Source organism: Ursus arctos, unplaced genomic scaffold (assembly GCF_023065955.2).
Source record: "Ursus arctos isolate Adak ecotype North America unplaced genomic scaffold, UrsArc2.0 scaffold_21, whole genome shotgun sequence".
Lineage (NCBI taxonomy): Eukaryota > Metazoa > Chordata > Mammalia > Carnivora > Ursidae > Ursus > Ursus arctos.
Window position 1 is genome coordinate 39,019,031 of NW_026622886.1, and position 23,150 is coordinate 39,042,180.

General features: G+C 47.1%; 2 protein-coding genes across 8 annotated transcripts in view; one reads left to right on the top strand and one right to left on the bottom strand.

Annotated features, from left to right (window-relative positions):
• Positions 1–23,140, top strand: part of LOC123001132 (uncharacterized) — a 190,542-nt gene extending 167,402 nt beyond the window's left edge. For 2 of the 7 annotated variants that reach the window (XM_057316447.1, XM_057316446.1), the window contains 4 exons: positions 3,076–3,197; positions 5,280–5,542; positions 6,983–7,215; positions 18,979–23,140. In XM_057316447.1, the coding sequence (XP_057172430.1) occupies positions 5,305–5,542; positions 6,983–7,215; positions 18,979–19,146 (639 nt within the window). In that variant the 5' untranslated portion in view covers positions 3,076–3,197; positions 5,280–5,304 and the 3' untranslated portion in view covers positions 19,147–23,140. Of the gene's footprint in view, positions 1–2,554; positions 2,640–3,075; positions 3,198–4,390; positions 4,632–5,279; positions 5,543–6,982; positions 8,894–18,978 lie in introns of those variants that run through there. The other 5 variants (XR_008960770.1, XR_008960771.1, XR_008960768.1 and 2 more) reach the window with 5 other exon arrangements.
• The window catches only part of MYRFL (myelin regulatory factor like), a 115,395-nt gene continuing 115,187 nt past the window's right edge, over positions 22,943–23,150 (bottom strand). Inside the window, exon 25 of the mRNA XM_057316441.1 lies at positions 22,943–23,114. Within this exon, the coding sequence (XP_057172424.1) occupies positions 23,028–23,114 (87 nt within the window). The 3' untranslated portion in view covers positions 22,943–23,027. The remainder of the gene's footprint in view (positions 23,115–23,150) is intronic.

Below are 23,150 nucleotides of genomic sequence, written 5' to 3' on the forward strand. Positions count from 1 at the left end.
TGGGGCTCATATAGCATCTTAACAGAGAAGAATAAATTTGTACCGAAGTGATAAGAGAAAGGAAGAGGTTTTAGGCTTCCAAGGGCAGCAAACTGTGGGAAGGTACATTTACAGGGAAAACAGGTTTGTGCAGGTCCATCTTGGTGCCAACTTTTTATCTTCTTCGTTACCATAAGACTTCTGCAGGACAGGACAGTCCTCATTTCTCTGAAGTTTCTGATTTTAGTCAGATGGTAGAAGCTCCAAGAAGGCTTCTTTCTGCATCCATTGATTCTCATTTTCCTCCAACTCAAAATAATCCTTTTGCCAAAGTAGCATATTTTGGGGTGGGGTATTTTGATTTCCTGAAGCATCTTCAGGACCTGGTTTCCCACTCTCTCTAAGCTCTGCTTTTGGCCATGTTGACCTCACCCTCAGGCAGGCCTTCTCTTCCTGGAAGCAGGATGGCTGTAGTAGTCCCGTGGCAGGCAGATGGTCTCCAGGACTGCATTCTTAACCACGATACCAGACTTGCTCCAGTGTAAAGGAGCTTACACTTTATCCTTAGGAGAGAAGTTTTTGTATGGAGCTAAAAATCAATTGCTGGTACGTTTTTGTGCCCCAGTATCTGAACTACCTTCATACTTGCTCCAGCCTCAAGCTATGTTAGCCTCCATGGCTGTATGGGTAAGTGGGGACTGAACCTATTTGACCAAGAATCAATCTGCCAATGGCTCACCAACTCAGAATGCTTTCAAAATCCCAGCCCTCCAAGAGGAAACACATGTAGAGCCATTCAGTGGGAAACCAAAGGACCTGTCGGTGAATTCTGGAGGTTTGGAGTAGGAAGGCAAACCAAGTCATCAACACTTGTGATGAATGTGCAATCAAAACAAAAGAACCAATTGCTTGAGAATTGAGTTTGATGAGTTGAAGTTAGGCTTTGTGAATTTAGATTTGTTGAGTTAAAAAAAATATCAAATACCTATGTATGGCTGAATTCTTCAACTAGTTTCTACTTGCTCATTTTGTACATATTGGTTACCCGATAAAACCGATTGGTCCACCCTGAAGATTTTTGATGGTCCTCATTGTTTTTCTCCGGCTGCATAGCAGTTTCTAGTTCATCTACAGAGAGGAGCACCAATCTACCAAAATTTTCTTATTCCACAAACAGGGAGCCACTTAAATGCACAAGGACTCTGACAAGTGCTAAAGACACAGTGCCTGACCTCCAGTGGGGGCAAATCAAGGACAGAGGAATAACTGGTCACTACGGAACCAGTTAAAAGTGACTTGGAGGCTTAATTCAGAATTTCAGCACATGCTTCCCTTCTTACTATAAAAGAAGTCTGTCATCTGGCACTATATGATGAATTCCTTTAAACAGTAACCAGAGTCCAGGGCCCAGCTCCTGAGCCAACAGTTTTCTCCTTCCTCTAACGGTTAGAATTGGAATTTATTTGTAATGCTGGCGGTTTCAGGATCTCTACCACGTCTGTGTCCACAGAGTTTCAGGGAGGTTGAGGACTGAGGGGTGCTAGTTCTAGACTCGTGAAATCTGGATTTGATTCCCAGTTCCACCACTTACCATTTGTGTAAACATGGCAAATACTTTGCCTCTCTAAACCTCAGTTTACCCAAATATAAAATGAACATTACAGGAGTACCCAATTTATGGAGTGTTGTGTGAGGGCATATTAAATACTATGATGTGGATAATAATATGCCACTCAAAATATGCCACTTTGGCATAAGAATTATTTTGAACTAAAGGCAATTGAGAAACGACACAGAACAAAGCTCTCTACCTCTACTGCACCCGCCTCAAAGCAGAGTGTAAATTTCCTTCTGTACAGGTGTCCCCCCTGCGCCTCGCTCTAGTGCCAGGACGGGCAGAATGACTTCATCACCCGAGACAACACTAGACTCTTATCAGCCCCGTGAGAGCACCGAGAGGAATCTGCATTACAAACCTTACGAAAACGAACAACTCTTATCTTCCCTTAGTTTCCCGCATATATTTTAACTTCCCACAAGCTCAAATTCTTTTTCTTTTGTCACGTTGTATCGCCACATTTATCACTCTTCGTTAAAATGGTCTAGAAGCCTTCCGGTCTGACTGCCTCTTTGGAGTTATCAGTTCATTTCTGCGTGACCCCCCATATTCATATGAAATAACCCCTTTCTCCTGCCAATCTGTCTCTTATCAATTTGTTTTTCAGGGCCTCAGCCACTGAACTCAAGAGAGTAAATGAAAGCTGTTTTTTTCCTCCCCAACAAATATCACAGATCAGAGGGTTTGCTTCCATCCTAGCATGGTACATGCTCTGTTAATGCTGGCGGTTCCTTCATGCTCGAGAAATACAAAACCCTGGAAGTTAGAAACATTATTCTTGTTTCGTTTCTGCCTAATGCCACTTTGTCCTACAGGTGGCTCTCAGCTTCAGCAGCCTGTGAAGCAGATTAGTATTATCTTGTCCGTAACACTATTCATATCGAACTCTTAGTGGGAGCTCAGCGTCTGCCAGGCGGCCAGTGTAAGCCAAGCACTATTACTATGCCTGCCTTACAGATGCCCAATGCGAGGCTCTGAGATGCGAAATGACTTCCTCAAGGTGACATGGCCTGCGTGGATCATTATTACGTGATACTACCTCCCGGGGGATGCGGTTGAAGATGGAGAGGAGAAGAAATGCTAAGAAAGAAGGTGAAGGAAAAGGATCTTTAGAAATGGTCTCTTGTTCAACAGTGCCTTGCACTTGGCCGGTCCTTCAATATTTGCTCAATGAATGACTGACCAGAAATAAAATTAAATGAACAGCTAAGGAGGCCAGTCCTCCTCCTGACCACAGGGCCTCAATCATTTCCATATTTTCAGAAAGGGCCAACTGTTCATCCACCCCGAACTTTGCACAGACGGATTCCCCATCCGTTTACCTTTAAGGCCTCCTCTATCAGGCAATCACATCACATTGCTCTGTGTCCCATTATGTTTTACGTTTTTCTCTCCCTCCTCCCCCCCCCCCATAATGTAGATGACAGACCAGCTGGCTGAGAAGATTAAAATCCCTTTCTGCCCCTCCCTTAATGCAGCTCTGTGGCTTTGTTCTATTAGCAAGACCGAATGGAGTGTTGGTGAAACAGCAGTGAAACCTCACGGAACAACATGAGATCACTCCTGCAACAGTTCTGCCCCCGAGCATATTTATAAGCGAGTAAGTTCCACGTCATTCCTTTTAAAATCTCTTTTCCATCAGCCAAGCACAGAGCTGTGGAAGATTTGATTATTTTAAAACTCTTTGAATGTCATTGGCTGACAGCATGCGCTAATTTTTCTGGGCCAAATCGTTCAGGTTCAGTCACATTAAGGACTTCCATGAGCAGATAAGTCAAGTCCTCTCTGCCCTTGACCCTGTAATTAAGACAGATGAGGCTGTGGCCCCAGACTGCATTTCTACATAGTTCAGAATTCAGTCCAATTGCCTGAGGAACCACTGTAAATATTAATAGAAAACCCCAAAGTTTCTTCCAATTCTCTAGAGAAGATTTCAAACAAGATATGGCTTTGTTTAGCGTCCACAGGTCTGAGTCAGATCCCCCGTAGGCCACAAGTTGACAAATTACATTCTAGTTAGAAGTATTGTAGTTTTAGCTGGGCTGAGGTAGAGGGGTCATCCGATGAGGTAATATGGTCACTCTTGAATGTACTCAGAGTGGGAAAAGGATGGCCATGTGGCCACTGTCTCCCTTAGAACTGGGCAACTAGGTCCTCCACGCTAGGCCCTTCCTCTGACAAAACCCTCTCCATATAGTGAGGAGTCCATAAAGTCGAGAAGACATATCTGTCCTGAAGTTGGCCCCTCACACCTAGAGCACCCCCATCAAATGGCCTGTAGCAAGTATCAGATCCTGCTTGGACTTCTGTCTTGGGTCTGTCCTCCCAAAGGTAGCCATTGCCCTATGCACAACCCTGGGCCTGCGAGATGGCCAAGGAGTGGCTATTGGGCAGGCAGGACTGGGGCAGAACTTGGACTTGATAGCTGAGGAGTCCTCATGGATGCTCACGTGGTTCCTGATGTGAAGACTAGAGCCATCAAGGGGAAGGAGAGGGGACTAAGACACAGCCTTGAGTCCTCCATTTGTACTTTTGCCCTGAGCTCTGCAAATGGCCGGAGTAGGCCTGTAGGCAGAAAGGGTGTGAGGGGATCCCCACAAATGTGCAGGTTAATTAATTTGATTTTGATAGAACACCTTAACATGGCAGCTCTCTGGTGGTCAGTCTCATGCAAACCCACCTCTCAAGTAAGTGGTCGTACAAACCAAAGGCCAGTTCACTTACAATGAGAACCAAAGCTGCCGGCCTGACTGGGATGTTTCAGCCAGTTGATCAAATATTTGTTCCCTATAGGAAATTCTATATGGAAAACCTGATTCTAATCAGCCATGTTCTTGGCAAACATGGATTCAGAGGAAGGGGAGTCAAGAGCAAGGCCTGTGCTTCAGGCTGGTCTTCTCAGACAGCCGTCTCCGGGTTTGCGGATACACCTGCTACATGCACCCCGTGCTTACAATGACAGCTTCTCCTAAGAACAAGGCGAAACACTCGCAATGTTTTGATCCTTGGATCCTCCGTAGACCACCCCGATTTGGTTTGTGGATCCCAAATTCTATCTCTACATCTATTAATGATGATGACTAGTTACACATTTCTTCTCCTTTCACACATAATTTGAATGTACTTCTAGATTTTTGCTTTTCCTGCTTGGAATTCATGCCTTTTAAACTGAAAGTTTCAGAAAGAAAGTATCAGTTCATGGTGTACTGGACTAAATACCAGTGACGAGCCTGGGAGAAAGTTCAGGAGTCTCCAGTGGCCATGAGAAGACTAACCGCTTTACAAATCTCCAGTGATTCCCATCCCTAGCAGAGGAACTGAAACAGAGAAATTCTCAGTTTTTATTAAAATGACTTGCCAGCATTTTTCTTTTCACGTCCTTGGCTTATGATCTGCAGTAACTTGCACTGGTTATTATAAATATGTTTTTCCGTATCCTGGGTTTGAAAGCAAAAATGCAACAGGGAAGGTTTTTGAGCTTGCTGTCCTCCCTTCCCTGCCGGTTCCTCCAGTCATGATTGCCTTTCCTGTTGTTGTTGTTTCCTCATCATGATTCCGCTTTAATTCCCATCACCCACTTCCCCTATCCTTCCATCCACCTCTCCTCTGGGAACCATCAGTCTGTTCTTTATAGTAAAGTGTCTGTTTCTTGGTTTCTCTCTCTCTCTCCTTGGGAAAAAAGCTTTAAAAGCATCAGAGAGGATTACATGAAGACCCAGAGACATCAGGACGCACATGTCCGTCTCGGTGTGTTCGGTGCTTCTGAGGACACGTGTGAGCGCATGATGCGTGCGTGTGGCTGCGCAGGCTTGGGTCCCTCCGGCTCGGTACTCAGGGCATCTGCACAGAGCCTGGGAGGCAACCCGCAGGCCGCTGCTGGTCTCTTCTCCGCCGTGATGCAGGAAGGAGGAGGAGGAGGAGGACACATGCATAAGGGGCCTGAAGGTAAAACACAGGGTGAGGGATTCCGGGTTTCGTAAGCCAAGTAATCCATTTCAGAATGAAATCGCTGTTGAGGCTGTCCAGACGTCCGTGGCTTATTTATGAAGAGAACGGAAAACCCTCACAGTGATTCTAAAGCCATCCCTGACCTGGTATCCACATCCACGCTATAGTAAGGGTTTATAGCCGGCGGCATCTAAAGATCTCAGAAAACCCTTTCTAGACGATGCCATACTCATGATTGCCTCTCGCCTTTCTGTCGTTCTCTCCGCATGCCATCTCTGAATCCGATTTAGCAATCTCAGGACGGGGCGGGGCCTCACGTTTAGCAGCTCCGTGCAGGGGTGCAGGGGGGCAGAAGCCAGAAGGGAGCCAGTCTAGATAAAGGCGCTGCCCGAGGAGACCCCGTTAGTGGAGACCCTACTGAGCACGAGGCTGGCGAATGGCGGTCATCAGCCTCACGAAGTAAGGGAAGAGTGCCTGCTAGAAAATGCCCCAACCGCTGTGGGAAACAGAGCCCAGGAAACAGCAGCAAAAAACATTTACAGAAAATAGAATCACACCTCTAAGCTCGGCAATGAAGGACATTTGCATTTAGAATAATGAAAACAGAACATAAATTGTTAGAAAATTTTGGTGGAAACACATTGCAGGATGAAGTGGAAGGTAGTTGAGTTAAATCTTCATCTACTGTAATGTCTAAATTGACGAACGGTAGCAGCTTAAGCATATTCTTTAGAAACGTGGGCCTCGTTCAAGAACAAAGAGCAGAAATTCCTTGCTGCTGGTGTGTGAGAGAGAACTGTATCCTCACCCGTGAGCTCACTGGTCCTGTTCAACTCCCGAAATCACATGCATGTATTATTCTGATAAAATAACATTTAAAAAATTGAATTTTGTCCACTTCCATAACTCAATGCATAGGGAAGTCAGCATGACTAATTCCTCATTCCCTGTGTAAAGACAGGGGATCACAGCTTCTCCCATCTTGCACATTCCTCAATTTGGAGCCCTTTATCCTCCGCAATCCAAAAACACTGTAACTGGGGCAGTGAATTCCCCTGGGCTAGCCTGTCTATGAAGGTCTATTTTCAACATTTCTGGGTTTTCTGCACGCACAGGCTTCACATACAGGAGCTCTTGTTGAAGGAAGATCATTTGATGACATTGAAACACTTTGCAATGAGACAAACATTTGCAATCATTTTTAGGGGAATGTACGCCTTACATTGCAACAATGAGAATAATTTGCATTCTGAATGAAGAGGAAAACAAAATAGTGAAATGTTAGGCATGTCTTGGTTTGTAAAGATGGGGACTAGCCCCCTGGGAGTTTGTACAGTTCCTCCCGTGAAGCCGTTTGTACTTCTTCATTGTGTATTTGCACATATCTGGCTTCACACAAGTAAGAAAAGATTTTTGTTTCTTCTGCTTATCCCTTAGTTGTACACCAGATGCCTTACCTGACACTTGAAGACTGGGGCAAGGCTGCTCCAAACAAAAGTACCAAAGCTCTGAGCCAGAGAGTTCTCTGGACACAAAGGCGTTGCAATAGAGAACTGTATAACGGGGCAGGAGGGTCAGCTGCAGACGGATGCCCCCGCCCACAGCCCAGGCTAACCAGATCCCTTACCTTCCTCCGGGATGGAGATGCCAATAGCACTCGCTTCAGCCAGGTAAACGCCGATTCTAAACCCAGCCATCTCCAGTCTCCGGGTGGGGTTGGAAATGTGTGCCTGGGGAGAGCGATCCCAAGCCCTGGACTGAGGGAGCGCTCCTGACCTGCGCACCAGGGACCCCGCCAGCCAGTTCTACGGCACCTGTGGCTCAGCTCGGGGCTCCTTGCCGTTCAGTCCATACTCCAGGGCCCTCCAGGTCAAGAAGACAAATGGAGAAAGAAGATAGTTCGGTGATTACTGTTGCCCAGGCCACCCATGGATCTGTTCGGAATATCAAAAACCTGTTGAAAACCCAGAGTGGCAGTGAGTGCAACAAACATCATAATGGAATAGAAATCAGCCAGGTCTCTAGGCATCAACTAGTTACTGTCTGCTACAGAGCAAAAGCTCCATCCTAGTTTGTTAATAACATTGAAACCACTTAAGCTTTTTGGGCCTCTGTGGCTCTATATTAAAAATAAGGAGGTTGAGGTGATGCGTAATAATGGTGCTAACATTTATTGAGCACTTACTATGTGCCGGGCACGGTTGTGAACTAAATATTTTAGTTGTCACAAAAACCATAATCTCTCCTTTCAAGATAGAAGGAAATCAAAGCACAGAGAGCTTTCTCATTTGGTAAGAGGCAGAACTTGGATTCAAAACTCCTCAGCCCCTGTGTTTACCCATTATGCCTGCCTTGACTTCTAGCATATACTATTCTTCTCGTTCTGTTGTTTTTATCAGTAGGAAGATGTTTAATCTCTCGTTCCAATGCTCTATATTTGACTTCTCATAGATCAGTCCTCTATGTACCCATCAGCACCTGAGCCTCCAAGCATCACTGAACAGCCTATAATTATAATTCAGATATGAGAAGCTAGGAATTTTGTACCCATCTGTGGGTAAAATATGAAGTGGAGAAGGACAGTATATCGGATGACAGAATCACCAGCCAAACATGCTAACAAGCCCCATCGGGAGCAGATGTCACCAGAGTCAAGGACTAGGGACACACAGCCGTGTGCTGTAGGACCAACGCTCTGAAACAGAAAAGCCGCAGTCGGTCATTCCGTGAGGCCCGTCATGGGTGGAGGGCTGATGTGTGCAGACAAGCCGCAGTCCCGTGGGCGGAAACACAGGCCTCGGATTCAGATGACTGAGTATGGGTCCTCCTGGTTGCATGCCATAGGCAAGCTTGTTTTCCTCACTGAATCTGCCTCCACTTCTGTAAAATGGGGATGTGTCAAGTACCTCACAGGCCTGTCCTAAGAACTGAATGGGGTGCAGAAAGGATGAATGCCAACCATTTACATCCCCATGGATGGAACTGGAGGGCAATACGCTAAGTGAAATAAGTCAAGCAGAGAAAGCCAATTATCATATGGTTTCACTCATATGTGGAATATAACGAACAGTGCAGAGGACCACAGGGGAAGGGAGGGAAAACTGAATGGGAAGAAATCAGAGAGGGAGAAAAACCATGAGAGACTCTGGACTCCAGGAAACAAACTGAGGGTTCCAGAAGGGAGGGGGTGGGGGATGAGGTAACAGGGTGATGGGTATTAAGGAGGGCACACAATGTGATGAGCAGTGGGTGTTATACACAACTAATGAATCACTGAACACAACATCAAAAACTAATGATGTACTGTATGTTGGCTAATTAAATTTAAATAAATTTTAAAAAACTGAATGGATGACATAGGAAAACACTTGACAAACAAAGACCTGCTATTCAGAGAGGTTCCCCAGACCAACAGCATCAACATCACGCAGGAGGAGTTCATAGCAAGGCAAGTTCTCAGGCCCCCACCCCAGACCTTCCGAATCAGAACCTGCAATTCGACAGGATCCGGATCCCGAGGGCAGTTGTGGGCACAGTAAGGTTTGAGAAGTCCTGCTCTGGGACACTGAACAGCCTGTTATCTGAGCTCTGTTTTCCTTTCATATCCGGCCAGTGAAACACAACATGGTCAAATGTAAAGGACGGGGCCTTCCTAAAGTTTCTCCCACCCTTCTTCCCCGGTCCTGCTGAATTGAGCAGCTATGACGGGACAGGTTATTCCTGGCGAGCGGTTCGTTCTCCCAGCTCAGGAAAGGACCACTCAAGAGAGGCCCTGCCTTATATAATCCTGGGCTATTTTTGAGGTGGGAGAACCGATAAAATGCCAACCCACATACACAAAACTGTCTCAGCCCTGGGAAAGTTAGTTAAATATGAGACTGAATGTAAGTAGCAGCCAAAGTGGAGTTGAAGTGGATTTTGATCTTTCCCACTCAGAGTCCTTGAGAGCAACAGTTCAAGGAAGCAAGTCAGAGTGGGAGGGTGCCTTTGAATGCATTTGTCTCTTATTAGATCCCTATGGAGTGTGAGAGACTTATAATAGGTACTTCACAAATACCTGTTAAACTGGGTTGAATGCTCTATCAGCTTCCTGTTAAAAGATCTTAAATACAATTGTAAGCCTGTTCAGACACTGGGGGTTAGATAGATAGAATATAAGGACCCCTTGATGTTTGGCTAGTGATGGGGTTCAGGACACACTACCCCCAAATATGGCATCTTGAATACTTTATTTTTTCCTTTTCTTTTTTTCCTGAGGTATAATTTTTTTTTTATTTAAAAGATTTTATTTATTTATTAGAGAGAGAGAGAGCATGAGTGGGGGTGGGGAGGCAGAGGGAAAAGCAGGCTCCCCGCTGAGTGGAGAACCCAAACTGGGGGCTCAATCCCAGGACCCTGAGATCATGACCTGAGCCAAAGGCAGATTCTTAAACAACGGAGATTCTTAAACAACGGAGCCACCCAGGTGCCCCTTTTATGAGGTATAATTGACATATGTTATATTAGTAGCGGGTATACAACATAATGACACAATGTTCGTATATACTGAGCTACGATCATCACAATGAATCTGGTGAACATCTGTCACCATACGTGGTTTTTTTTTTCTTGTGATGAGATCGTTTAAGATCTACTCTTAGCAACTTCCAGATATGTAATACAGTATGATTAACTACCGTCACCATGATAAGTTACATCTCTATGACTTATTTATTTCATAACTGGAAGTTTGTGTCTTTTGACTCCCTTCACCCATTGCACCGAACCCCCTGACTCGTGCAACCACCATTTCTATGCTTTAGATGAAACAGACACCTCACCTAGTCTCGAAAGAGTGACCTCCCATAGGGGATAGGCCGTATCACTCAACCTTGCCCTCGCTATTAGCTGTCTCTCAAACTTCTGTGATTGTCCCAGCAGCCAATTTTATTTTTAATAGCTCCCAGTAGTAGAGGATGTGCCAGGACCAGTCAGTGTCACAAAGGGGAGAATCTCAATCAGCACCTTAGAGTCAGGCTGATTGGAAGTCAGACCCTTGAGGCTTTTAAAGAATGCAAATGTAAACCTTTCACAAGCATAAGCCTTGTTGGCCCTCAGAGCCCGGTGATCTGGAGGTGTCCGGTGTCCCCTTGGCAGCAGTCACAAAACCCGGGGCTCCAGACCCGTATACAAGCTCGTTTCTGAGATATCGGTGGGCTGTAGCAGGCAGACGGAGAGCGCCAAAATGGCGTCCCTCTGCCTAGATTCCCTGAGAGCGCCTCTGGGGCCTCTAAATGTGCGCCGAGCCTGAAACCTCCTCCTAAAACTAAAGCTCCAGGACTAGCAAGTAGGTCTCTCACAGAAAGCCTGGGTTTGTGTTTCAGTCTGCTGTGTAGGGCCCTGGGGTGGTAGCCTGCCAAGAACCGTCTCTCCCATTGTTACAGTCCCCTGGGACCCAGGAACACAAGCCCTCCCCCCACCGCCAGCCCCCACGCCCCCCCAACCCCGGGGGCCAGAAGAACCAGGCGATCAAGGGGGATCTCCTAGGTGGCAGCCCCAAAAACCAGGACATTGGACGTAAGAACTGGGGTACCGGACACCTATAAAAGCTCCCCTCCAAGAGACGCTGGCGCTCTGGAGCACAACAGAGGGAGAGCAAGACCGTAGTGCCCACCGTCCAAGGCCTCAGAAAAGGTTCCCAGTCAGCCCTTAGAGGTGTGCTTCATTAGAATCCTGCCCCTCAGGCTGCGGCTAATTGATCAGCAAATAGGCCTCTTTCCAAAACAATTGAGCTCCTTGGTCTGCTGTCTCTTGCTGTGCCTTAGGGGCACTAGCTTGACTGCGAACTCTTTCTCTATTGGCTACAGTCCTGTGCCACCTGCAAGCGTAGCCCCATTGGCCACCAGAGCTAGGCAGCATAGAGGTAGGTGTCTCCTGGCAGCAGCCACAAAAATCAGGGCACCAGAGAAGGGTATAAGCCCTTTCCTGCGGCATACAGGGGGAGCCAGGGCGAGGCAGAAGGAGAGCGCAAAGGTTCTGTTCACCAAGAGCCCCTTTGATGCCTGTAAGTGTGCCAAACCACAAGCCTGCCCCTCAGACCAAAGCTCCCAGAAAAGCAAATATGCCTCTTTCTCAGACAGACTCGGGTGTGTTTCAGTCTGCTGTCCATGTAGTGCCCTAGGTGTGATAGTCTGCCAAGAACTGTCTCTCCAAGTGTTACAGTCCGTTGGGGCCCAGGAACACAAGCCGCCCCTACCCCCGCCTCCGGATCCAAACAATCAAGGGACATCTAAGTGGCAGCCACAAAAACCAGGTCACCAGACATAAAAACCAAGGCACCAGACTTGCGTAGAAGCTCCCCTTTGTGAGATACTGGCACTTGAGAGTGGCCGGGGAGAGCATAACATGGTGCCTACTGGCTGGAGTGAGACAGAGAGGAAGTACAAAGATAAGACTCACTGAAAAAAGGGTTTTAAAAGGGGGGGTTGGAAGAAAAAGTAAAGGGTGAATTTTTTTACAAAGGTAGTGATTGCCCACGTCAGCAAAGAAGAGGGAGAGCATGGAAGACGGCCCCCACTAGGTGGAGTATAGCAATGGCACCCAAGGGAAAGGGAAAAAAAAGATGGCACCTGTTGGCTTTAGCAAGATGGAGGGAAAGCAGGAAGGTGGCATCCAACAGTTTCTCTCCCTGGACGGTATCCCTGCAGCCCCCTGCCACCTTAGCCCAACACTTTAAAATTAGGAAATGCGCTACTTTCACACAAAAGGGGACTTTTCAGAGGGCTGCTTCTGCACTGGCCCTGGATCAGGTGAGTCGACACACATTCCCTTTAAGAGACTCAGTTTGCCATAGCCCCGTGGGTCTGGTGGATAGGTGCCCTGATGGTCTTCAAAGCTAGATATTTTGGGGGCTTGTCTCTCAGGTGCTGATCTTAAAACATGGGATGCAAATGTGGAATATGAACCCTTTGCTCCTTGGGGAGAAGCCCCAGGTTTTGAGTTCCCAACCGACTGTGGGTTGCCATCTTGAACCGGAGCCCCATATTGAATACTTTAAGCTGAAGGAGTTGGAGAAACAGCAAAGTGGACCCTCTTCCCATAGCTCTTCTCTTCTGCAACAGGTCATAAAACCCCCATTTGAGAGATGTCCTCCCTGTACCTGGAGGAAAGGAGTGTTCTTATCTCTGAAGATAAAGTGACACCACCAAGAAGAATCTGAACAAACAGGCCTTGCTCAATTTCCCCCAGTTTACTACACTTACCTCATACTTTTTGACCTATCATATTTTTACATGACTGTCCACTTCCCAGCAAACGTAGCATAAAAATATTCAGGTTTATCTGTTTTTTTCGGGTCTTCATTTCCTTATGAAGATTCCTGTGTCCTGTAAAACTTACACTATATAAATTTGTGTGCTTCTCTCCTATTAATCTGCCTTTGTCAGTTTAATTTTGAGACCCAGCCAGGAACCCTGAGTGGGTGAGGAAAACATTTTGCTACCTTACTCTAGCTTGACTCCAAATTATGTGCATAGACACACACACACACACACACACACACACACACGCACACACACCATTGTTCCTACTTTTTACCACTCATACCATTTTCTCCATCTTCCAGTCCCCTGGTCAAAAATTAATCACATGGGGGCGCCTGGGTGGCACAGCGGTTAAGCGTCTGCCTTCGGCTCAGGGCGTGATCCCGGCGTTATGGGATCGAGCCCCACATCAGGCTCCTCCGCTGGGAGCCTGCTTCTTCCTCTCCCACTCCTCCTGCTTGTGTTCCCTCTCTCGCTGGCTTTCTCTATCTCTGTCGAATAAATAAATAAAAAATCTTTTAAAAAAAATTAATCACATGAACACATAATTTTAATAACCTGTCAAAGTGTCAGAATGGAAATGGAATGGTGCCATTTGTAAATCACTATTTACCAAAAAAAAAAAATTCTTTGCATTTCAAAAGTGATTTAAATAGATGTCCTAAATTTGGTTTGTTTAAAAAACAGTCTGTTCCAGAAAGTCTGTGACTAAGACATGAATAAAAAAACTAAAACACATTAAAGAAGTATTAGTATACAGACTTAAATAATTGGGCATTGTTCTAAAACTTCAAAGGTCAGAGATCTTTGGGTCAGGGAAGAGAAAATTTCTCATTTGGGTTTATGTGCTTCTCAGGAGCAGTCTATTCTCATTTTTTGTGTGTTTGGTTTTGCTCTTGCCACAAAGGAAAAATGGAAGCCAGCCTACTGGAAGGGCCAGGAGACCCTCTTTGAGAAGTTAGCTGCCAAGCACCAATTCTCTGGTGTAAGGCGCACACAGTGCCTGAGAGGACTTGGTCGCCAAGATCCTCCCGCGCCCAGGAGCACAGGAGCTGAAGTGGAGCTGTGTGGGTCCTGGGAAACATTTGCATCTCTAGAAAGGTAGATAGGAGTTGGTTTGACTCTGCTTCAGAGGTAGGATTATACAAAGCACAATTTGATAACAGTAGAAAGTCTGTCTGAAAGTGCATGTATTTATTTACATTTTGTTCTAAAATCTACATTCACTTAGGATTCAAGCACGTCTGACTATGGGGTAAGTCTCCAGGGTCTTTTAAATGACAGACCAAGGGAAGCAAGGATAGAGATACGCATCAAGTTTTAGGTTCTAGGACAACACTGCAGCCTCCTGGGAGGTGTTTTTAACACAGTAAAGTCCAACTTTCAGATCATCCCCCATCCAAGTGGCATGAATTCAGTCAAGGCCGACTCCTCGGAAGAGGAGGCTGCCAAAACAGAACTGCCTTAGCACAGGGTCCATGGAGGACCAGCACTGGCATCACTAGGCCCAGCACCTCTTGGCTGTGGTGGCAGGCAGAGCCCTCGGGACAGGCGTGCCAGAGGCTGACGGGCTTGTGGCATCTTTGGTCAATATCAGTGGGGGAGCCAATGGATTTGGCAGTGGCGGTGACCAGAGACAACTCCCCAAAGAGCCACAAAAGAGAAGAGAGAATGGCACCTGTCCCATCACAACGGAGGATGAGGACCCCTGCTGTGCATGAATGACATTCCTTCAGGGACACTTAGGACTTGGGGGGGGGAGGGAGGGGTGAGTCCTGCACAGCGGGTCACATCAGGGACAAAGAAGCACAATTTTGCGACTGTCCTGATGAGCTTTTCCTTCCCTCCCCTCCGCCCCACGCCAAGACGGGTGGATATGGGAGACAAAGGCGAGAATAGAAGAGTCTCGCGGTGGAAGCTGAGCTATAAATCGGAGACCCGGCCACCCACGCTTACTGAGGGCCCACGCGGGGCCTTCATAACAACACACGGCGCCTGGGGTCGTGGCATTTGCTACTCACACTTATAAATTAAGAATGAAATTCTCAGCTGCCTCAGCTCCTGCACAACCCCCCACAGGCGCCCCGGGCACGGGGCCCACGGTTCTCCAGATGCGGCCGCTCGGGAACGTTCTCTAGCACAGTCCTCACGCTCGCCCTGCCTGCTCGAGATCCGTGGTTCAGCTTTCCTTCCTTGATCTGCTCTTTCCAGATCACCACTGATCGATTCTTTCAAACCTGGAGGTGGGACGATTAAATCCTTGAAAATGAAAACTAGATAAGATCGCGATGCTCAAGAAACGGAGGCCAGCTAATCCACGGCGGACGCGGCCGCGCTGAGGAAACAAGCTGGATCTGGAATGAAAAGTCTGGGCTCTCGGGTTCCACCTGTGTCCCCTACCAGTCGCAGGGTCTCCGACTTAACCCCGAGTCTTCTGTGAAATGCAGACGGGAATCCTGTCTGCGTCTCAGAAAACCAGGGCCCCCATGGGCTCAAGCGGCTGTCCCGAAGCCGCTGGCGACTCCCTTCCCTGCCACGCTCCCTGCTGCCCCGCACTACCCTCACCGCGCCGGTCGGAGGGGCCACCGCAGCCCGCGGGGACAGCGGAGCCGGGCTCGACGCGTCCCTCAGCTGCCCTCCGCACGTGCCGGCTCCGCGGCGCTCGGCGCGAGCTCCTCTCCCGACAGCCATTGCGCCCGGACGCCGCGATAACAATGCGCCCGGCAGCCCCAGGCCTGCTCCCGCCCGCGGGACGACTCCCACAGGGTTACCGCCTTGCTCCCAGGTCCGGCCAAACGCCCAGCCGGGGCTGCTGAGCCCCAGTCGAAGCATAGCGTGACCCCTGCCAACCTCGGCCGAAGGCGTGCGCGCCCCCTTCCCGCCGCCCGGGTCACGTGCTTCCGTGGCGGGAGAGAGCGTGGCAGCCTCGCCGGCTTCGCAGAGACAGAACTGCAGCGACCGTTCGCCAGGGGCAAGCCGGGGGGACTGTTGCCAAGACAAGGGGCAAGTCATACGGGGAGGACTTCGAAGAGATGCTCCCAGCTCTTCCCACCGTGCGCACTGAGGTACAAAAATGAGAAGTACATTTTCTTTAGGAGGGAAAACTCGACTTTAGAACGGGCAGACGCTGCAGCCGGCCGGCCGTCGCCCCCGCGCAGATATTTCTCCCGCCCGACCACGGGGAGCGCGGTACCTGCGGAGGAGCCAGGCTGGTCCTGAGGCGCCGCCGCCGCACCCGCAGGCTCCGGGCCAGGCCCCTGAGTCGCGCGCGCCCCGCCCAGCGTGCTGCGCTTTTCCCACAGTTCCCCCGAGTCTCCTGGGACAGACGGCTGGCTCCCGGAGCGGAGGAAAGGAAGGGGTGGCTTTCCGAAACAGGAGTGCCCCTCCTGTGAGCAAAGCCGGCAGAAGGGCGGGCTCGGGTGGGTGGGGTGGTAATTATTCTCTCGGCAGTTCCTGGTGCGCTCAAAATCAGATTCTTTCTTATCAAGAATTGATTCGTATGTAACCTCGACCTTTTTAAAAATTTCTGTTTAAAAACGAAACAACAGACAAAACCAAAAACCACATACCGTTCTTTCAGAGCCGGATAGCTCAGATGTCTCTTCCTGCCGGAAGCCGCCCGCTTTCCGTCCTTCATCCTCTTTCCCATGTACCTGAGAGCAGCCCGAGCGCCCCTGCCCTGTCCCCTCCCAGCACCACGTCCATGCCAGTTAGACGCTCGTCCCGTCGTTGGGTGGCTAACTGTGCAGCCCTCTGGCTGGTGCACCGGCTTGGGGGGGGGGGGGGGGTCTCAGGAGGGTCAGGGATGATGTCCTGCTCCTCTTGTTCCCTAGAGTCTGGGACATAGAAAGTCCTCCCCACATGTCTCAGTGAAAGAGCGAGAATGAGCCAACTGTTACCAGCGCTCGGGGCGAATGTGTGAAAGATCATCTACAGTGGAGTGTCTTCCCAGAGGTCAAGGGGCCTCTCCTGAAGTAATGAAGCCTTTTGCTTCTTCACGTAATCTTGAGTAGCTTCTCTACTGCCGATAATTCCAAAGACTGCTCTTGAGAGCCAAGAATATCTGCACTAAAAGGAAATGTTTTTCGGTAATCGTACAGGATGGTAGGCCTGAGGTCTCACGACTCACTGCAGGGGAAAACCTCAGCAGCCTAATTGCTGTCGTAATGCTCCATGTTTGGATCTAATATGAAACATTCACTAAGTGCTTTATAATTCATCTGCAATTAATTTAGATTCTTATGCAATTGTGCTTTATGGGAAAAATCAGTATAAATATAAATGATGAATAATAGGCAGGAGCTGACTATCAGGGTCTAAACTCCTCTAACGTGCAATAGGCCGTGTGATTTTCTAGTTTTTATTGGAAGTCATTTAGAGGTGATTTAAATGTGTTTGGTGAAGAGTAATATCCTATTATTCCAAATAATAGCAATAAAAAATAACAGTGAAAGAGAGAACAATTCAAATCTGGTTTACTGTGCCATCTTGCCATATACCCTGGCAAATATGAGGAAATTTTTTATTTACCCACCTTTCACTTCATACTTATTAATTGAGCATCTACTGTGTGCTAGGCAACATGTTTTCCAAAGGAAGAAGTTGGTGGATGGGAAGGTAGGTCACTTCCCCTAAGCATAACGGACTGAAGCTTGTTAAGAGAAGTGAGGATTTCCAGCTTCTTATTCAGTTGTTCAAAATAATGTCTTCCCAAGGACCCTTTTTTTTTTAGAAGATTTTATTTATTTATTTATTTATTTATTTATTTGACAGAGAGAGACGGCCAGTGAGAGAGGGAACACAAGCAGGGGGAGTGGGAGAGGAAGAAGCAGGCTCCCAGCGGAGGAGCCTGATGTGGGGCTCGATCCCATAACGCCGGGATCACGCCCTGAGCCGAAGGCAGATGCTTAACGACTGAGCCACCCAGACGCCCCCCCCAAGGACCCTTCTTAACGCACCTGTGCCGTGTTCCTGCGGCACCTCCCGCCTCACAAGATGGCTCACGTCAATTTGGCATTCAGTGTTCACAGTAAATCTTATGTGGGAGGACGATCCTGGGTCCGATTTTGCAACCAGGGTAGCGAAGTACCCAAGATGACACCAAAGGCCAATTGTTGAGCCAGGCCCCAAACCAAGTTTCCTGGCTCTGGCCCCGGTTCTGTTTCCAGTCCCTCTGAAGTTAAACAGGAGGTCAGACTGGTGCGGCTAAAAACGGCCTGAGAACTCAGCTCTGGCAAAGACGTGTTATCAGGAGTCCTTCTCAACTGTGAGCTCATTTATGCTCGGGTGGGGCCGTAGAGACGCGGAAGGGTTGAGACTGTGATCTTGGCACCCATCCTTCCCTCCCGTTACGTGTCCGAGACCGTCCCCACTCACAGAGCCCGGCCAAGGGACAATGGGGTTGTATGCGGAGCACTGCAGACAAGTTGGGGGTCCCCGAAGGCTGCACGGCTGCAAGCTTCCCACGACCACTGTGAAGAACGCACTAGATTCTGAATCCTCGGATGCTGCGTAAGAGCTCATCTGGCTCTTCAGAATCAGACGCGAATCAATGACACGTGCCCTTGAAGACAGGAAAGCCCGAACACGTTCAGCTTTGCGAGGGAAGATTTTCCCGAAGCGTTCCTCGGCCTGCGGGAGGTAGTTAGCTTTCTTAAGTGAGCCCTTGAGCCCCAGTGCAGTATTGATGGAGCCGGGTGGCCACAGGAGATCCCCCTCCTCTCTGTCCCTCTGCCCTCTCTCAGCTCTGGGGTCCGAACTACATGGCCTCTAATAAATCCTCTCAGTTTACAAACCCTGGTGAGTGTAAACATCGCTTAGCAGACTATTCGCCTGTTAATGCCTTTTGGGTGGGTCCATATCTGAGTGGGTGGTCTCTTGCAAACTCCAAGGAGTTGTGAAGTAAGGAAAACATTTCGTGAGGGTAAGTGATGTAATGGTCCTGACTGAATCTTCTCCCTTTGGAATTCCTACGTCGTAGCCCTGGTCTCCAGGCTGTGGAGATGGGGCCTTTGGGAGGTAATGAGGTTTAGATAAGGAGACGAGGAGAGAACCCTCATGGTGGGATTAGTGCCCTTCGAAAAAGAGACACCAAAGAGCTTGATTCCTCTGTCTCTCCACCTGTCTGCACAGACACACAGCAAGAACGCAACTGTGTGCAGCACAAAGATGGAGCCCTCACCCGACGCTGAGCCTGCTGGACGTCCAGCCTGCAGCACTGTGAGAAGTACACGCCCGGTGTTCGAGCCACCCGGCCTCAAGTCTTGTGCGGTGTCGGCACTGACGAAGATGGCCACATAGGGGAAAGGGGTGAAAGAGCACCAGAAAACCTGGCTCGTCTCTTGTCCTTGCTCAACCTCTTTGTGCCTCACTTTCACCTGCAGGATGGGGAAATAGAAGTCCCCTCACTGCCAACATCACGAGGTCGTTGTGAGAGTCCAGCCAGGGGAGGTTTGAGAAGGGCCGCAGGGTTGATCTCATGCATGCAAATTTTTTAAGTGAGTTTTTATAATTTCGTTGTCTAAAAATCTGATAGAACTTTCAAAATCTTGTTGAGTTTATTAGAACCCATAACATTATCATAATTCTACTTGTTTAGATGATGTGATTACTTTATATTTTAAAGTGGTTATATTTTATATTAATAGCATTTGCTATGACGTTAGGGGGCAGTTAATTAAATTGATATGCAGAATCGGACAAATAATTGGCAAAGTAGTTACTGTGTTTCATATACTGTAACTGACATATAAATGACCTGAGTTTAAATTGTACCTGTTTTTTAGGACTGAACTTATGTTATCACAAATGGCAGCTGGTGGCCACATGTGATATTTTAGCCCAGCTCTTATGTAGACTTCTTTTCTGACTTTTTTAAAATATATTTTTTAAATTTTAGAGCAGATTTAGATTTATAGAAAAATTGTGAAGCTAGTACACAGAGTTCCCATAAACTCTACATCTCATTCCCCCTATTATTAACATCTGTCACAATAAATGAACCAACATTGATACATTTTTACTAACGAAAGTCCAGACTTTACTGAAATGTCCTTAGTGTTTATCTGCTGCCCCTCTTTGGTGCCAGGCTCCCATCCAGGGTACCAAGGCAAATTCAGTTCCCACATCTCTTTAGCTCCTCCAGGAGCTTTGACAGATCCCCAGACTTTTCCTTGTTTTTCATAACCTTGAAGATTTTAAGGAGCATTGGTCAGGTATTTCGCAGAATGTCACTGTTTGGATTTGTCTGATGTCTTGCTCATGATCAGACTGAGGTTATGAGCTTTGGGGAGAAAGATTTATAGACCGTACTTAAATTTGGGGATATTCCAGTAGAGAGTCAGGCCATTCTCTGGCACAAGGAAACATCTTTTGACCTGAAGCAGCATGGTCCACAGCAGACATCTCACAACTGGGGAAGTGTTTCCAATACAAAGAGAATCTTCCAGCAAAGTTTATTCTCCTAGTAGGCTTAATGGATCCCAGGATGCCACAGATTGCCACAGGTCTGTTCACTACGTTAACCCCTTACTTTCTGAAGACTTTCAACGCAGTCTCCTGTAGGACATTGTTTTGTTTTGCTTTGTTTTGTTGTGATGGGAAAAAAGACTCTCAGTTTTGTAATAGAATTTAATTTTAAAGCAGGATTTGTTTGAAAGAAATCCTCTTTTGGCAATGTTACTGAGCTACATTAGGTATATGACCCCCCCCCCATTATCCAGAACCTAAGTGCACGAATAAGAGCATGGGGTCTGTGTGCTAGAAAGAACTCTGTAACCCTGCTGCTGACAAGATTCCTTTCCTAGTGGAAGAGTCAAATTAATGGAGCCTCTCCCACACCAAGCACCTGGGATGCTATTAAAAAATGAAATCTCTAGACGGAGGTCATGCTGGGACAGACTGATAGGACAACTGAGGACAACCAAGTCTGAATTTGAAACCAAGCAATTGTAGGAATCCTGAAATCCTCCTCCCAAGAATTAACTACCTTATTTAATTTCCTATCAAGGCTATGCTGTTAGTAAAAGGGAGAGCAATTTTCCAAATATAGAAAAAAATATAAACATTATGTAACACACATGCATATGCTCTATCTGCAGTTTGGTTTTGACAGTTGACCAACGTGCCTGATGTACGTGGGAGTGTTCAGTGACTCAACCCCTTATAATCCCATTGTAATCGTTGCAATGATACTGTGACGTGCAGTTATAACAATAGTAGCTTATATTTATTTACAGCCTATCTGTGCTTGACATATTTTATCTCATTTAATCCTGTCTAAATACTTACTCTCCTCTTCCTTAAAAGAGGAAATTGAGGCTTTGAGAAGTTAAATATCCTGCCTAAGGTACACAGATAAAGTCAGGATTGAACTCAAGGCATGGACTGTTTAGATCCGAAGTCTCAGTCCTACTGGGCTAAACTACCTCTATGTCATTGAGTTCATTTCAAAATGCCTTCTGGGAGAGCAAGGACCATATCTCTCTTCTTAATAGATGGGGTCTCACAATTAATTTCCATTCACGTGGCACAGGTTTAGTAATATTTGAAAATAAGAAAGAGGAGGATATATTATTACTACTGATCATCACTGTCAAGGTAAAGAAAAAAAAATCAAATACTCTTATCTCCTAATTGACTCCCAGGCCAACAGCAAGATAAGGGAAGGCCACCACTCAGCAGCCTTGTCACCTGAAACTACAGCTAGAGGGGCTCAAATCTCCATGTCCTAAGATATAGTGTATTAATAGAAAATTTGAGCTACAGGAATTGCCAATGATTGCCACTAAAAAGACAGTTTGTTACAGTTCCCAAGAGAAGGGGATATGCCACATGTGGGGGGGGGGGCACAGTGGAAAGCACCAGGGTCAGTCAGGAGGCGGAGGAAGAGGGAAGAGCTATGGGCAAGGGCCTTTAGTGTGGTTTCTATGGGAAAGGACAGGTGAGGCAGTGTGAACGGGCTGGGGATGGGCTCATCTGAGTAATTTCAGCAGGCTCCGGGACACAGGGGCTGCGCCTAGTTGCCTGGTACCTGGCCCTGATGTGGTCAGGGCAGGGGGAGTGTGAGAGCATGGCACAGGAGGGGGTTGCAGTGTGGACTCTGGATTGGTTAGTGTGTATTTGAAAAGCACTCATGGGCACGTTGTTTACTCTCTCTAGGAATTGTCAAACCCTAGGAGGTAGGGGCCCACTAGGGTCAGCCAGCTCCCCAAATGTCAAAACATCAGAATACAGAAAATAAAAGACACCGTTGATAGTCTCCAGCTAGAGGATTTCTGGCCATTCTGAGTAGGGAAAGCATACAAATGTAGCTATAAGCCAGACAGAAGTATCCAAAAGCTAACTCAGCTGTAAACTGGAGACGGGAACTAATGCCTTGTAAGAGAAGACCTCGAATGTGAGGAAAAACAAAACAAAAAAAACCAATGACAACTGGAAGATTAAATGCAACTCTCTAGGCCTAGATTATCTGGGTTATCTTAAAACACTTGTCACAAGTTAGTGCTTCACAAGAGAGCACAGAAAACTTCGTGTCCATCAGCGTTACAGGGTATAATTGCAACTATTTCTCTTAAATCCAGCTCATTAGCAAGCTACGTTCTGTACTCTCGTGTATATAGTTCTCTCTCTCCCCCTCCCCCCCCACTCCTCTCTCCCACAAACACATAGCAATAGTTTGCGTAAACGTGAGCTCAGGTATCAGACACCACCTATCTGTCCCCCTAATACAGACCATATCACACACTCCAAAGAGTCTGGTGGGTCCAAGTTGACATGGATAAAATGGGCCTTTTTATTTTCTCAAAAGCTCCAGTAAGAAACATTGGACAAAGTAAAGTTAGACCTGCCTCTTTGACCTCATAGATTCCTTAACATCAGAAGCAGTATTTTCAAGCCCAACCGTGTTGTTTACTTCAAGAAATGTTTTCTTCATAGTCATGGTAAAAATCAAAGACCACATCATCTCAAGTTGCAGCAAACACTTTATTCTCCTCATCGATGGCTCGAAACTGTTGGAAGCCTGAAAGGCTTCACCTTGATAAAAAAGCCTGAAAAAGTCCAATGGCAATAAATGTGAATGTTTTACAAAGAGAAAAAAGAAATTGCAAGAGGTTATGCTTGTGTTGACCATATTTCTGAGTATTTTTCTTCGGCAAAGTCCTCAACCAAACTCGAATAAATTAGACACAGTGCCGATAGAAGTAAAAGAAGTAATCCGTAAAGAATATCCCAGCAAAATAAGGATCGGTTGAGCAGTCCGCTAAATCCTGTCAGAACAGAAGAAAAAAGAAAAGATGAATGTA